This window comes from Schistosoma haematobium, chromosome 1, assembly GCF_000699445.3.
Source record: "Schistosoma haematobium chromosome 1, whole genome shotgun sequence".
NCBI classification, from domain to species: domain Eukaryota; kingdom Metazoa; phylum Platyhelminthes; class Trematoda; order Strigeidida; family Schistosomatidae; genus Schistosoma; species Schistosoma haematobium.
Window position 1 is genome coordinate 32,636,646 of NC_067196.1, and position 14,892 is coordinate 32,651,537.

Here is a 14,892-nt window from a genome sequence, read left to right on the forward strand (position 1 = left end):
TACGTAATTTCCTAAACTTATTTTAACGCATTCAAACGATAGTCTGAACACTTCCACCGAGTTTACTTGTGATAATCTCACAACAGTTCAATAAACTAGTTACCTAACGTCTCATATAATCACATTTAACAATGGACTATTTGTTAATCTACATTTCAGTTAGAAAATAATGACTTGAGCTGGTGATTTTTGTTATAATTTTTTATATTCACATTAATTACAACAAGTATTGAATAACTTACAACTGATCCAACATATAAAAGATTATAAGATTTATAATTAATAGTTGAAGTCACTTTCGAATCCTTATTCTCTTTTTTATCTTGATTTCTCCATTCTGAGAAAAAAAAGAAAGATGACAAAAATGGTTGGACGAAGTACGGAGAAAGTGACTTTTATATAATTATGCCATTAAATTAGTTATGATTAGGTATTACTAGAGTTTTGGTGACTGATAAATGGGAGAATATTTTAAGAAGTAATCAAATAAAATCCAGAATAATAGATAAACCATTTCAATAATTTAAATATTTCCAAAATGGAAGATATCTGAGCAAACAATTGTCTTCAATAACTTCACAAGTATAGGCTTATGAACACTCTAAACTAGGGTATATATATACCAAATGTGAATGGAATCGACAGTGGTGTAAAATGACAACTATCGATTTTGAATCAGTTACGTGCTAGATATGTGCAAAATGCCCCATTATAAGGTTGAAAGGTCATACGAAAAATGGTGGGATAGTTTAGTGAGTTATAGTCAACAGAGTTTAAATCATGTTACTGATACAAATTGTAGGAAATACTATATTTGTTACACTGCGAACATAGTAATACTATATATGTGCAGTTAGGATTCTTCGTAGGTCGAGATTGAGAAAACATATACAAAAAATGAGATTAAGGTTCAAGTTATATAGTATGGGACTGACAGTACGAAGGAAAGGAATGACTATAGTTTAAGCCAAAGCAAATGAAAGAAACTGAATATGTTTTGGAACACATGTCTGGTTTATTCTAGCTAATTAAATTAATGCCATTGTATAAACAATCGGTAACATTGTATAGATTAGAAAACTACTCAGGATTAGATGTCTAACGCAAAAGTCCCTCTTCATCTTATTTTGATTCTTACTGTCCAAAAAATGATAATCAATATGCATTTGATTATACACTACGATAGCTATGTAGGTATAAATAGTCTGCTGTGTTAGTAAAAGATAAATTCGAACAAACCGTAGGTCACTCAAAATTTAAGTAGTAATCAACGTAACATGAGTATATATCCTTCGATATTCACTTGAGATGTTCATTGAGGTTACGAGTTGACCTCAGTGCGCACCCAGGACCCCAACAACGGGATTGAAACTCGGGACATTTGGTTTCGCTTACAGACGCTTAACCTCTAGGCCACTGGGCTGGAGTTTATATGGTAAGCATCATTGAAAACCTATTTGCGGTGTGAAATTAATCATAATCTTCCAGTCTAGTCAGGGAAGATTAATTTACGTATGTTCTCTGTCATTAAATAGGAGTTATCAGTTGTCAAAGAAAACAGTTCTCTTCTGGAAAATATTACACGGCCCGGGAAATTTTGTCAATTCACGAAGGAAATTCGTTATCACTGTAAATAATCAATGCAGAAACAGATTTACGATGCGAGGAAGACAAAAATATATTCCATAGAACAAAAGGGTTGTGGTTCGCGGTGGAATCCAGGATGTATGTTTCACACTACTCGAGACTCATTCACTGTATAATTTAGTATCCACTAGGCTCATATACGGGCGTTTGGGATCGCACTGTCAACTGCAATTCGTTTCTTTAACAAAACGTGTGACAAAATGGCCAAATCGAGGTAATCCGCACAGGATTCAAATATGCCGAAAGTGATTAAAATTCAGTCAGGAATATCAGCTCAACAGACCTTACGAATTAATTCAAAATAATAAAAATTTTTACTAGCGGTAGCCACTGAAAGTTTAGTATCAACAACCAATATCGTAAACTGAAAAACTATTTCGGCTTCGAAGTAAAGGAAAGAAGTAAACCTTAGTTACATATAATGAAATCATAAATTTGATTTACCTACTTATAAGTAGTCACGAAGTGTAAGTGAAAATATAGTAGGAATTGTTTATTTACCTAGGAATGCTTGAAGCGCGAACATTGGATCTTTCACATCTCTCAAAAGACCAGCAACAATGAAGAACGGTTGCAACTTTACCCCTAGTTTACATTCGATTGCCGTCAGAATGTCTTTTTTATAGTGATTTGCGTCCTCAACGTCAACCCGTATTGCTACAATGTAAAAGAACAGATAGAAGAAACAAGATGTTAAAGCCTGGAAACTAATTGAGTAAGCATTTACGGAATAAAAGTATTGGTTATTTAAAAAGTGTATTCATGAGATTATATGAGAGAAAAACACTTTTACAAAATGTGTAATCCACAGATTTCTTCATATTCACTACAAGTTTATCATCGGAAAGATTAGATAACTGTAAATATTTAGATTTCAAAAGTCTGTGTTTAGTTAAGTTCATAAAAGGAACTAATTGCATAATAGTTCCAAGGTCACCATATATCATGAGGGAGATTTTTTAAAATAGAAGCTGTGATTAAAATATGAAAGTCCATATCAAGATTAAACTAAACATAGATAAAATCAGATTTAAGTTGTTTTATTTTCCCTATATGAGTTATTTAACCGAATAAATCTAGTACAACAAATTTGATTTCAGGTGATTTGGCTTAAATCTTCATCATACCGGACAAAATAAATTTGAGTTTTATCAGAGGTATCAATTTATTAAGGATTTTTGTTGATCACTGTTACTAAATGGTACGAAACTCAGGTTTAAACTTTTATTCAATACACATTCAGAACTCTCATAATAAACACAGAACTTTCATGAATCTAATACCAATATTAATAATCAGTTGAACAAACGATTTCTTGATAAAAATTAATTTACTAATAAAAATACATTTTGTGTATTTAATAGTTTAGTATTGAAGTATTAATAGTCTGAATTTGCTAAGGGTGGTAGAATAATAACTATTTGTATTATCTTAAAAAATAACGTATCAAATAATGTGTAAATTTGACGAATTTATTATAATAAATGAAACAAACCAAGTTCCTCGATGATTTCGTCTAAATATTTATATAAAAAATAAAACAAGCACATTTATTTCGTTCATTATCAGTAAATGTTTTGTTAATATCTGGAGTTGATAAATAATTATCAATAGAAAAACAAAGCATTCATGTGTACAAGAACTCTAATGTTTCTTAGTCTGATTTATTTGATTCTCTTGGGAACTTGTCAGTGAATATAGGTTTTAAAAATAGTCTCTACTATATAATGGTTATATATATTCTTAACAAATTAAATTCTCATTATGTAGTTTATAAATACGTGTTAAATTTTGGTTTATCAACCCTCATACATTTTGATCCTTTTCAATTCTTGCGAAAAAATTCTGTAACTGATCACTTGTAAAAATACTGGTAATCAATTTTAATGTCGTTAGAAAATAAACTAATAAAGGAAATTTTTCTCAATATATATATGTTAAAAGAATTAAGATAAATTATTGTGAGCATTCATAGAGCAAATAACTGACAAAATAGTTTATAACTATAAAATCAAAAATATATTATTTAACTTGATTCTTGTTCATTTATCATTAAAAGTACAAGTGTTTCTTCTAACTAATATCATCAGATGTTATACATGTGTTTCTGTGTGCAATATTTTGTTCGATAGATTATTATACGTCAACGACCATTTATTATTGTATTATGAAGAATGATAAAATATATTTCAGTCATAAGACACGACAGATATTATATTTCAATAGGGATATATTACCCTAACGTAAAAGAAAAATTATTCCCATTAACTAGTAATACGTCAGCTGGATAGCGTCATGAAGTAACGGTTAAAGAAAATGAAGGAGTACAGATTTCAGTGGTTATTCTTCTTTTTAGTACGCTTTAGTTCAATATAGAAGGTAGAAAGTGTTTTTCTGTTTAAGTATTCATACTTTATAGTTGATAAAAATTGTCTATTAGTATAGGATATTGGTGTAAAATTTGCTTTCGATTTAATATCAGACTTTATGGAATGTAATAATTTACATTTTTTGATTAAGAGAACTCCTGTGAATAAACTTACGAGAGCGCATACCTGAATGAATTGTCCCCACAGTGTATGAGCAAGGTCCATGATGAATATTCAAATGTTTGTGAAAATCATATATAGTATACAACTTTCATGAGAAAATACTATATATTAAGAGACTACTTCTCATTTAGTTTATTTTTCTATTTATTAAAACTGGGGTAATTTCACGATGGATACGTCTAATGAGTAACCTTGTTACTAAGTAAAGTTAAAAATATGAAACCGTTTCCTGATTGGTGAATACTGTTGATGTGCAAATTGTGATCAGTTTCTAACCTTTTTGAAATTAATACCACTAGCGTACGAAACTGAAAACCTTACATTAAAAAGTAGTTGGGAATGTTATTACCAAATTATATATTACTGAAGGAAAGAATTAAAGTAATCATTTAATAGTCTTTTACGCTGTTTGAATTCAATAAAATTTTTTATGAAGTTTAAAGTAAATTACAAGTTAAACCAACCTACTACATGCAAAACGTAATCTAATAATATATACAGAAAAAGCTATGTGGATCTTTTTCTCTGCTTTATGCAATAAACACAAAAGCAGAGCATCAAATTACTCCTAATCCAAGGTAATATGGTATCACTACAAATATTCTGTAACATTTAGATTCTCAAAAGTTTATACTAAAGTCACGTTTTCTAGAGAAAATGTCGTTGTAATAACAAATATGCTGTGTTTTATAGAGTTGTTATGGTTCTAAAAGTAGTTTTAAAGTAAAAGCAAATCCAAATAAACATACAATAATCTTTATTTTTTAGTCGGGTTCATTTAAAGTATTTGTTGTATTAGTTGCCTCTTTGCTGAATACGTACTAATTTTGACAAGTATATACGCAAATAAATTTTTCACTTCACAGAAAGCGAATTGCACACTTTGGTGTATATTTTTACATATACACACTATCAAAGAAAGTGTAAACATACGATTTTTGTTGGTTTACCTGAGGAAAATATTTCTTTTTACACATAGTCCGACACTGATTTGAAATTCAAATTCAAACATGGTGATAATTGTGATCATAAAGAAATAAAGTGTATGATGTAAGCCCTCTTTCAAAGATGTAACTTAATTCTGCTGCTTAAATATGTATCCTAAATTGAAGACATATTCATCATCTTCTTTCTCAATTTCTTTGATTTTAATCATTAATCGAAAATGTATGCCCGAGTACTAACTTATTTGAAATATGTCGATCTACTAAGAAATATTGGTTTAGTAATAACAGTTCTTCAATTAATTTTAAACTACCTAAGCTCTTTGACAAAAAAAACAGACTAACAGTTTCAAGCCAACGAATTTAGCAAGTAAAGTTTTGGTACTGACTGAGTTTGAAATAATTAGAGGCTGGATGTAAAATAAGGACTATTAATCAGTAGTCATATATGAAATACTTCTATGTAAGTAAAAATTGTTATTTGTTTCATGTTTATAATTTATGTTCATGTGAGATCATAAGATAACTGGGAAATAGCCTTCGTTAATCAAACTCTTACGATTAATGTCTGATTTTTAAGCAACATATATATACCACACATAATTAGATAGGATGGTAGTATCTTTCAAGTAACGTCTGAAATCTTAACATTGAAAGCGCAAGTAAGCTAATGAGCTTAAAATAAGTTTACGCAGCAGAGTATATAATTAAATGATATCAACATATATTCTCTTACATACATATTTTTATGAAATTAATACCGGCCGCTAACAAGAGACAAATTTTACCAGTGATCTTTCCAAAAATAATTAAAAATAAAATTGTGCTTTCGAGACGAACCTAATATATGTAAAGTTCATAAGTTCCTTTCCGAATTCTTAACATTTGATGATCAAAAATTTTTCTAGATAATTAGATTCTATAGGCTTAAATGTTTTTTTTCATCACTAATCCAGATAACATAATGGCAGTTTTTGTGTTAATAACCAAATTTTAAATCATGCATTTTTGTTTAAAGACGTCACATTCTAAGAAAGTTTAAGTATTTAGAACACAAAGTAAATTAAGTTGTTTATGTATTTTGCCATTCTGTGTTATGCAAGTTGTACTTCAATTTAATCAGAGTAAGTTAATAAAATGTGTGTCTATTATACTATTAAAATGTATCTAATCTACACACCGAGTTAAAGTAGAAATTGTAATAAAATTATGTATATGAGAGGTATCAAAGATCTAAAGTTTTTGGAAATATGGAAAATATAACAAATTAAGTTTTGATAATTTTGTAAGTGAACATAAAACTCATCTACTAAAATCTAACTGATCGGGATCTTTTAAGTAATGTAACAAATTCGACAAATGAGGTAAAATGACCGATATGCAAGATAACAAAATAGATCCTTGAAATTTCATATAGTTAATTGTACTCAAAAATCTAGACAAACCAAGAACATTGTTGTTCTTACTTCATTTAAATGCTAGAAAATGTGGATTTTTATATTTACGAAGTACAAACTACTTTTATACAGTGCTTCTGACAATTATAACTGCAAATTTGTTCATTTTTGCATATATAGGATTAAGTAATAGCAGTAGATAAATTTTATTTTGATTACATATCTAACAAAAGGTTAACAATACAATTCGTGATTAACTAATCATAAAGCTTTTCTTCTAACATCATCTTGAAAAGGATTATAGGTATAACAGTTGTAATACCCTGAAGAAACATGATTTTCTTGAAGACGTGTGCGGTGTTTGAGTATTCAGTAGTAAATAAATAATTAGTGATATTTCTTTAGACAAGTGTCAAAGTCTGAAGCTCATAAACTTCGAAAATTTTCTCACAAAGAGAGAAATTTTTTATGGCACATCACGTTTTAATCCATACCGATAATATTCTAACAAAACACAGAAAAATAAAGTACTACTTACTACTTTCTATTTTTGCTTGTCTTAATCAGTTTTCAAAAATATTCATGATAAAAACTGTTTTTAAAATTAGCGCAATGATCGACAGTGTTTAAATCATGGAGCCAACACTTATTATACATCAACACTGCGTTTATTATTAATTCGTCTCGTTTAACACGATAAACACTATATGATATTCAGGGTAGGGTTTATTATGCATATCACTTTGTTAAAAATCAAGATTCCTTGTTTACATGAAAATTAAATAATTCACAAAACTTTTTATCTGTAAATCCTTAAAGAACGAATACAAACTGGGAACGTGGCCATAGATAAATCCAAATATGTTTGGGTAAACATCTGTCATAAAGTCCTTAATAATTCTTGTCGATAGAGTGATGAACATATGCTGTATGTTAGATCATGAATATTTGATTGTTTATCTCATTCTTAAATCCATAAACTTCCGCTTTATTCATATGTGAAAATTAACGACACGATTCGTAACTTCAGTTGACAAAATCAATTTATGTAAATTCAATTAAATATTTAATTGTCGGAATATATTCTACTATAATCCAAATTTGTATTTTATGCTTGTTGTTAATTAGCTATTTCACATTACCAACATTATTATGCGAGGTAGATCATGAAAATGAATCATGAACCACTGTAATTTTATGAAGATATCACATAGCAGAAACATCTGATCAATAACAATATTCAAATAGTCACTTACATTTAAATTGACATTAGTTTTTAAGATCTACCTACTCATCGTGTGCATTTGAGCCTCACGGTTCGAGGTGAGAATGAGCTGACTAAAACAAATTTAGCACAACTAATTTACATACAGTGGTTGTATTCTGATATTAATTAGATTGGTAACTAACGCTTATATGAAGTTTCCTTAGTCAGCTTTAAAAGTGACGACATAAAATGATTGAAGAAGTATGTTCTCTATTATTATTATTATTCATTTACCAATGAACATAACGTTGACTAGTGATAATAACAGGCTGTTGAGCGGAAATAAAAACAAAATGACCGCAAAAAGACAGCTCAAAATAATTTAAAGTGTAAATTCAGTTATTGATTGAGATCATGAACCGATTTATGTTGGACCACCATTGAAAACCTGGAAGCACTGGACGGCCGTTTCATCTCATTGTGGGACTCGTCAGCAGCGCTCATCCACGATACCACTCGCGGTGCTAATGTCTAGCGTCAACCAATCCACGAGATTGCACGACCATCTTCCATTGTACTGAAGTAGATACCTGTCTCTACTCGACACGGATTAGATTCACTCGTCACGGCTTCTCACTAGAACTCCGAGAATTTTCTCACAAAGCGCATTACTGAGGAGTCCCACAATAGGATGGAACGGCCTTTCAATGCTTCCAGGTTTTCAATGAAGGTTTAACATCAATCGGTTCATGATCTCAATCAATAACTTAATAATCTCCATAACCCTATACTGTAAATTCAGTGTTGGAAGTCAGTTTTTTAAATACATTAACCAGGTAAATGATAGCAATCATCAGGCAAAATCGAGCGTTCTCTCTCTCTCTCTCTCTCTCTCTTATATATATATATATATATATATATATATATATATATATATATATATATATATTGGTATATGCTTACCTTGGTGTATGACTTGCAGCTGACCAGGATAATGAGGCTAAACATTTTGTTTAAGAAGGAAAAAACGGAGAGATTTTTTAATGTAAATTATAAAAAAATACATATCTGTGAACGTGTGATAAGTTCTATATGCTATTTATTTATATTTCGAATTGATTAAGAATTTAGCAACATTTATTATGTCTATGACATATGAGCTGCTGAATATCTAATTGCATTTACAAGTATCTAATCAAATTTTAACACAAACATTCAAAAATTTCGGCAATATTAGAGCAAACAAAAAAATGATCAGGGTGAGGATAGAATAACGCTGTATTATATTTATGCAATGTTTCCAGGAATTTGAAAAGATAAAAATAGTAACTTAAAAATATTTAGCTTCTGGATACCGAATGATTCATCGAATTTCGTTGAGAAGTTTAGTTACATTTACATATAATTCTTGGTTAAGCTTTGAACACGAGTAGAATGTAAGTTACAATACTGATAAATTAAAATTAAGCTATATTAGTTATTTCCTTCAGTTTTATATTATTTCAGAAGATTATATTAACTCTGACGAGTTAATAATTAGTCTAAACTAACTAAGGATGACATGCTTGAAGTATATTGTAAAATCAAACTGCTTATCATATGAGTAACATTATATTTGTTCGTGAAGAAAGTGGTGTTCAGTGCTAAAAGTGAACATAAACTGTACTAACTGATACAAAGTGAAATGATCGGGTTGTTGATTTTTCTCACTTATAGCTTTTAAGATATAGAAGTATTGAGAAATTACATAGAAAATAATTATTATAATGCTAGATTATCAGTTAAATTGATCTCAATAACATGAACATAAGTAGTGTAAAATAAGATGTTTTGTAGAAGTACGCAATATTGGCCAAGGTAAGTGTGAGCCAAACGAATCATCGCAGGTAAAACGGCAAAGGAAGATAGATAGTTACGAAACAGAATGTCAATAAAAACGCGAAGTTGCTAAACAGAATCAAGTTGATGCGTTGTGACATTAAATATGGCACTTCGTAAACTGTAAAGTTGATAAACTTAGTATATTTAACTTGCCCCAATGACATATGTCATTCTTAATACGAAATATTGGTCGTTGTGATGAAATTGAATTTAGTGATAGATTCTTTGTTTGGTATACAACACCGTAATACCGTATTAATTACTAATGGCTCTTAGGGGATGACTCATTTGTCATAGCTACGATAATGTATTAACATAACTCTCAGATTTGCATTTACAACCCAAGCAAGTTGAATTTTTGGGACTAAAATTGTTCATTGGAACAGAATCATCAGGTATCATGGATAAGTTATTCACAATTGATGTACATATTAGCGAGTTCATCCAGCACACAGTTACTACCAAGTAAATATGTATGCAAATTCTTCAACCCCACACTGAAGGAAATCAAGAGAGAAGAAGCCAGCTGAGAACTTTAGTCTACGAAGGATTTGAATGGTTATCACTTTACTGAAGCTCGTCGTAAAAATCAAGTGTCCTGAGACGTCCTTGGTTAGAATAAAACAGGACTGAGGTAAGATACATTGAGATTGGGAATTCAGTTTTATTGCTAAAAATTGCCTCCCTAAGATGAAGGTTCTGCGCTGTTAAACAGTTACTTACTTACTTATTTACGCCTGTTACTCCCAATGGAGCATAGGCCGCCGACCAGCATTCTCCAACTCACTCTGTACTGGGCCTTCTTTTCTAGTTCCATCCAATTCTTGTTCATTTTTCTCATGTCTATTTCCATTTCCCGGCGTAATGTGTTCTTTGGTCTTCCTCTTTTCCTTTGACCTTGAGGATTCCATGTGAGGGCTTGTCTTGTGACGCAGTTGGGTGCTTTCCTCAATGTGTGTCCTATCCACTTCCAGCGCTTCTTCCTGATTTCTTCCTCCACTGGGATCTGGTTTGTTCTCTCCCACAGTACGTTGTTGCTAATAGTGTCCGGCCAACGGATCCGAAGTATTTTGCGTAGACAACTGTTAATAAACACCTGTATCTTCTGGATGATGACTTTCGTAGTTCTCCAGGTTTCCTCCCCATACAGTAGAACTGTTTTGACATTTGTATTGAAAATCCTGACCTTGGTGTTGGTTGACAGTTGCTTCGAGTTCCAGATGTTCCTCAGTTGTAAATATGCTGCTCTTGCTTTGCCGATCCGCGCCATCACATCTGCATCAGATCCACCTTGTTCATCAATGATGCTGCCCAAATATGTAAAGGTTTTTACATCTTCCAAATCTTCTCCGTCAATTGTGATTGGATTGGTGCATGTTGTGTTGTATCGGAGAGTCCTGCTTTTCCCTTTGTGTATATTGAGACCTACTGCTGCTGAGGCTGCTGCTACACTGTTCGTCTTCTGCATTTGTTGTTGCGTTTGGGATAGAAGGACCAGATCATCTGCGAAGTCTAGATCGTCCAGCTGCATCCAAGATGTCCATTGTATCCCGTGTTTCCCTTCAGATGTTGACGTCTTCATGATCCAGTCGATCACCAGGAGAAAGAGAAAGGGTGAGAGTAAGCAACATTGCCTGACACCGGTCTTCACCTCGAACGACTTTGTCAACTGTCCTCCATGCACGATTTTGCAGTTTAATCCATCATAGGAATTCCGTATGATATTGACTATCTTCTGAGGCACGCCGTAGTATCGAAGAAGCTTCCATAGTGTTGTTCTGTCCACGCTATCAAATGCTTATTCGTAGTCAACGAAGTTGATGTAGGGTGATGAATTCCATTCAATTGATTGTTCCACAATGATCCGTAGAGTTGCGATTTGGTCTGTACACGATCTATCCTTACGGAATCCTCCCTGTTAGTCTCGAAGTTGGGCGTCTACGGAGTCCTTCATCCTGTTTAACAATACCCTGTTGGAGACTTCTCCCGGTATTGAGAGAAGAGTGATGCCCCTGTAGTTATCAGAGTTACTGAGATCGCCATTCTTCGGTATTTTGATAAAATTATTCAAACCTGTTAAACAGTTGGTGTATACTAAATATCAAATATGTTCAAGAAATTGTATTTTCGAAGTAAAACTTATTAAATATCATTTCAAGTAAAAACCTGCTCGGCGATTTTATAAGTGGCTTTATAGCGCCCAAAAATATTGACTTTTGATGAATAAAAATTAATAAACTCTTGAAATTTCAGGTCAACTGTTCGAAAAAATAAATTGAGTTATCAATATGGAGTCACTTTGCATCATATCTCCAATGTATTTCGTAACAAACCAATGCTATATTTATTTGTGGGATCTTGTGTTATAAATGGTTTAATGTTTGGAACAATCTTTCTTCTAATATATGTAAACAATGGATGACAAAATAACCAATTATACATCAAAATTGTTTCTATTAAATAGTACCATATATACCAAACTTAATAATTTACCTTTTTCCAAAAGTAACTAACAATTGAAATCGGAAATGTTGTCAAGGCACTTAAGGGCAAACAAAACACGTTTCTTCCTTACGAATATATACATAAACTTTATTTAATATGTCAAGATGATGTTATTCTATAACTTGTACGAACCGGTTTTTCAATAAACTGTGTTACTGTCAAATAATAGCAACTTATTTACTTACCCAAGTTTCTTTAAACTGCTTCAACATTGGTCGGTTAAGTAAAACAACTGCACTAAGGTGGAAAATCAGTTAAACGGATAACGCATGCAGAGAAATTATACTTACAAACTTCGGTCAACTAAATATGTCATCAGCTTTAAATATACCGCATGAGTTCTATCCATATTTATGTCAGACCCAGTGCAGATTGCAAGAACAGGTATACTTTTGTCTAGCACTTCAAAACAATGAAAAAGGTAAGTAAATTACGAAATATATATAAATAATGATTTTGATTATTCTTGCATCTTCAATATAAAAATTAACCACAAGTAAGGTAAACATTTGCCATTTTCCAGCATTCACAAATAATATCCAACAACTAGCGTAAGCTTGAAAACAAGAAACACCAATGATGAGTTTTCCAAAATAATAAACTTTGCTACAGAGGCACTCAAAACCACGAAATAATTTACTGGTGTTTTTACATTTTCAAAGTCAGATTACAAAATAGGTACTTTATACATGTTACCTGAAATGTAACGCTAAATTATAGTTTAGAAAAGATCAAAATCAACCTATATTTTTGCTCTTCTTCAAGAATTGATTTTAATTAAAAGTTTCTACAGAACCTACTAATAACTGAACCTATTGTATAAAATCCAGATTTTACAAATGCAGTATCCTTTTAAACATACTTATTTTTTTTGCAAAGAATTTAGGTTCGTCATGGTTGACAAAAGTTTAGTGGTTATTTGAAGCTTAAATGATTTTATGCATTATGGTTAAAACCGATAGAAATCGCAATGCGACTAGAACTCGTCTTCAGCAGCGAGTATCTCTAACTTTGTGAGAGCTGATGCTCAATAGCAGACTCAAAGTTGCCCAAACATCTTCACAATCTGAAATGTTACCATTAAGTTATTCGAGGCTTGACTGACTAAAACCTATGCACACTGTTTTCTGTCGACGGTCACTAATCAATTAACATTTAAATATATTCCACTCCATGATAAGTTACTTAGGCTAGTGAACACATTGCAACAACGTCAATTACATTTATTCAGCCCTAAAAAAACTAGAACATGATACTGACCACTACTCCGTGGTTAATCAAATTTTCATGAGATTGAAAAATGAGATGCGAGAATGCAACGGCACTACTTAACGACCAAGTAAGTCAAAGCGATCTTGAGTGTGTTTTGATGAAAACATTCTGTATTCAGAAAATGCTTGATGGGAATTTTTTAAGGTTGTCTCGCGGATAACTTTTCAACTGATCTATGAGTAGGTTGAATTCACACGAAAAATACATGTCTTGTAAGCACCATCAAACTTTAGCATAGAAATTATCAAAGCAATAAGTAAATATCGTATCTCCACGGTCTAAGATGTTTATTAGTTTCCTAACAACCTTATGGAATATGATATCAAAACATTTATAGGACGGTCCAGAGTGAATGAAAGAAATGTAAAGTAATAAATAAAAGAATCTAGATTTTCAGTAAAAATGAGATTTTTATTGGCGAATCTTTTACCCGTCATCCGAAGTATGCATGATGAGTTTACAAGTGCAAAACAAACAGCACTACTAATTTCGGCCTTTTTCTAAATTTTAATGCTCTGGTTTACTAACTGTTAGAAACTTAATGAACCAATAATCACTTAGTTACTGTCTAATATTAAACACAAACAATGCAATATTGAGAAAATTTAAAACTTCTGAGTTTGATAGACAAGTTCGATTGGACAATATTATTATAGCTTGTTGAAAAAGCAATGTATAACACTCAATCAAGTATTATTCGTTCCATTTTTTAATTAATATAAGACGGTGTTGACATTTTAGTCTAATTTATGGAAGTGCTCAGGTTCTAGACTGCTTCTCAAGGTAGGTTGGGCAACCATTTTTGGATTGTTTGAATATAAATTTGACTATTAATTTTATACTCAATAAAGACCTCGGCAACTACTCTGCCTCAAAAAACGTTTACTGCGTACTACGTTTCACTTATTTGCTATTAGTTACGTAAATATAGCAATAATCTATAGGCTTTAAATACCCTCAAAAAATTGCTCTCATACCTTCTACAACCATTAAGATGCACGATTAACAAGCATTTTTGACGGCTTATTGATTTTTTATTTCCCCAGTCAAAATGACCATTCATAGGACAATCTTGATAAAAAATTTCATTGTCTCAGAATAAGCTTAAAGTCATATCTGGTAATGATCTGTGGTGTAAACGAATCCAACATAAATGCGTATGTGATTTGATTAATTTGGACATAGAGTCTCGTTCGTTGATCGTCTTCATACAGTGACTTATTACTTAGAAATAAGGATGCCAACAAGATCTCTGTGTTTGGTCAGAAAAATTTTGGAACTTGGTGAAGTTTCTCACAAAGTCATCGTAAGTTAGGATAACTCATGATTACGATTTGAAGGACATTATATTCAAGTTGCATTTAAGGCATAAATAGCGCCTATATGATGTTCTAAAACGGCTAAAAAGTGTTTAAGGAAATATAAATGATAGAATAGCTATCTGAATATTGAGTAGCTGATTAAACCATCCTGAGTATGTCGTACTA

The 14,892-nt window shown here is 31.5% G+C and overlaps 1 protein-coding gene across 2 annotated transcripts in view; it reads right to left on the minus strand.

Moving 5' to 3' along the window:
- GLT1D1_1 (glycosyltransferase 1 domain containing 1) overlaps window positions 1-14,892 on the minus strand; it is a 31,197-nt gene that overhangs the window by 15,007 nt on the left and 1,298 nt on the right. The window contains exons 3-7 of one of the 2 annotated variants that reach the window (XM_051216117.1): window positions 12,424-12,535; window positions 12,319-12,370; window positions 8,711-8,747; window positions 2,149-2,304; window positions 243-337 (exon numbers count right to left, since the gene is read on the minus strand). In XM_051216117.1, coding sequence (XP_051073755.1) covers window positions 243-337; window positions 2,149-2,304; window positions 8,711-8,747; window positions 12,319-12,370; window positions 12,424-12,535 — 452 coding nt within the window. Of the gene's footprint in view, window positions 1-242; window positions 338-2,148; window positions 2,305-8,710; window positions 8,748-12,318; window positions 12,536-14,892 lie in introns of both variants that reach the window. The other variant, XM_051216119.1, reaches the window with a different exon arrangement.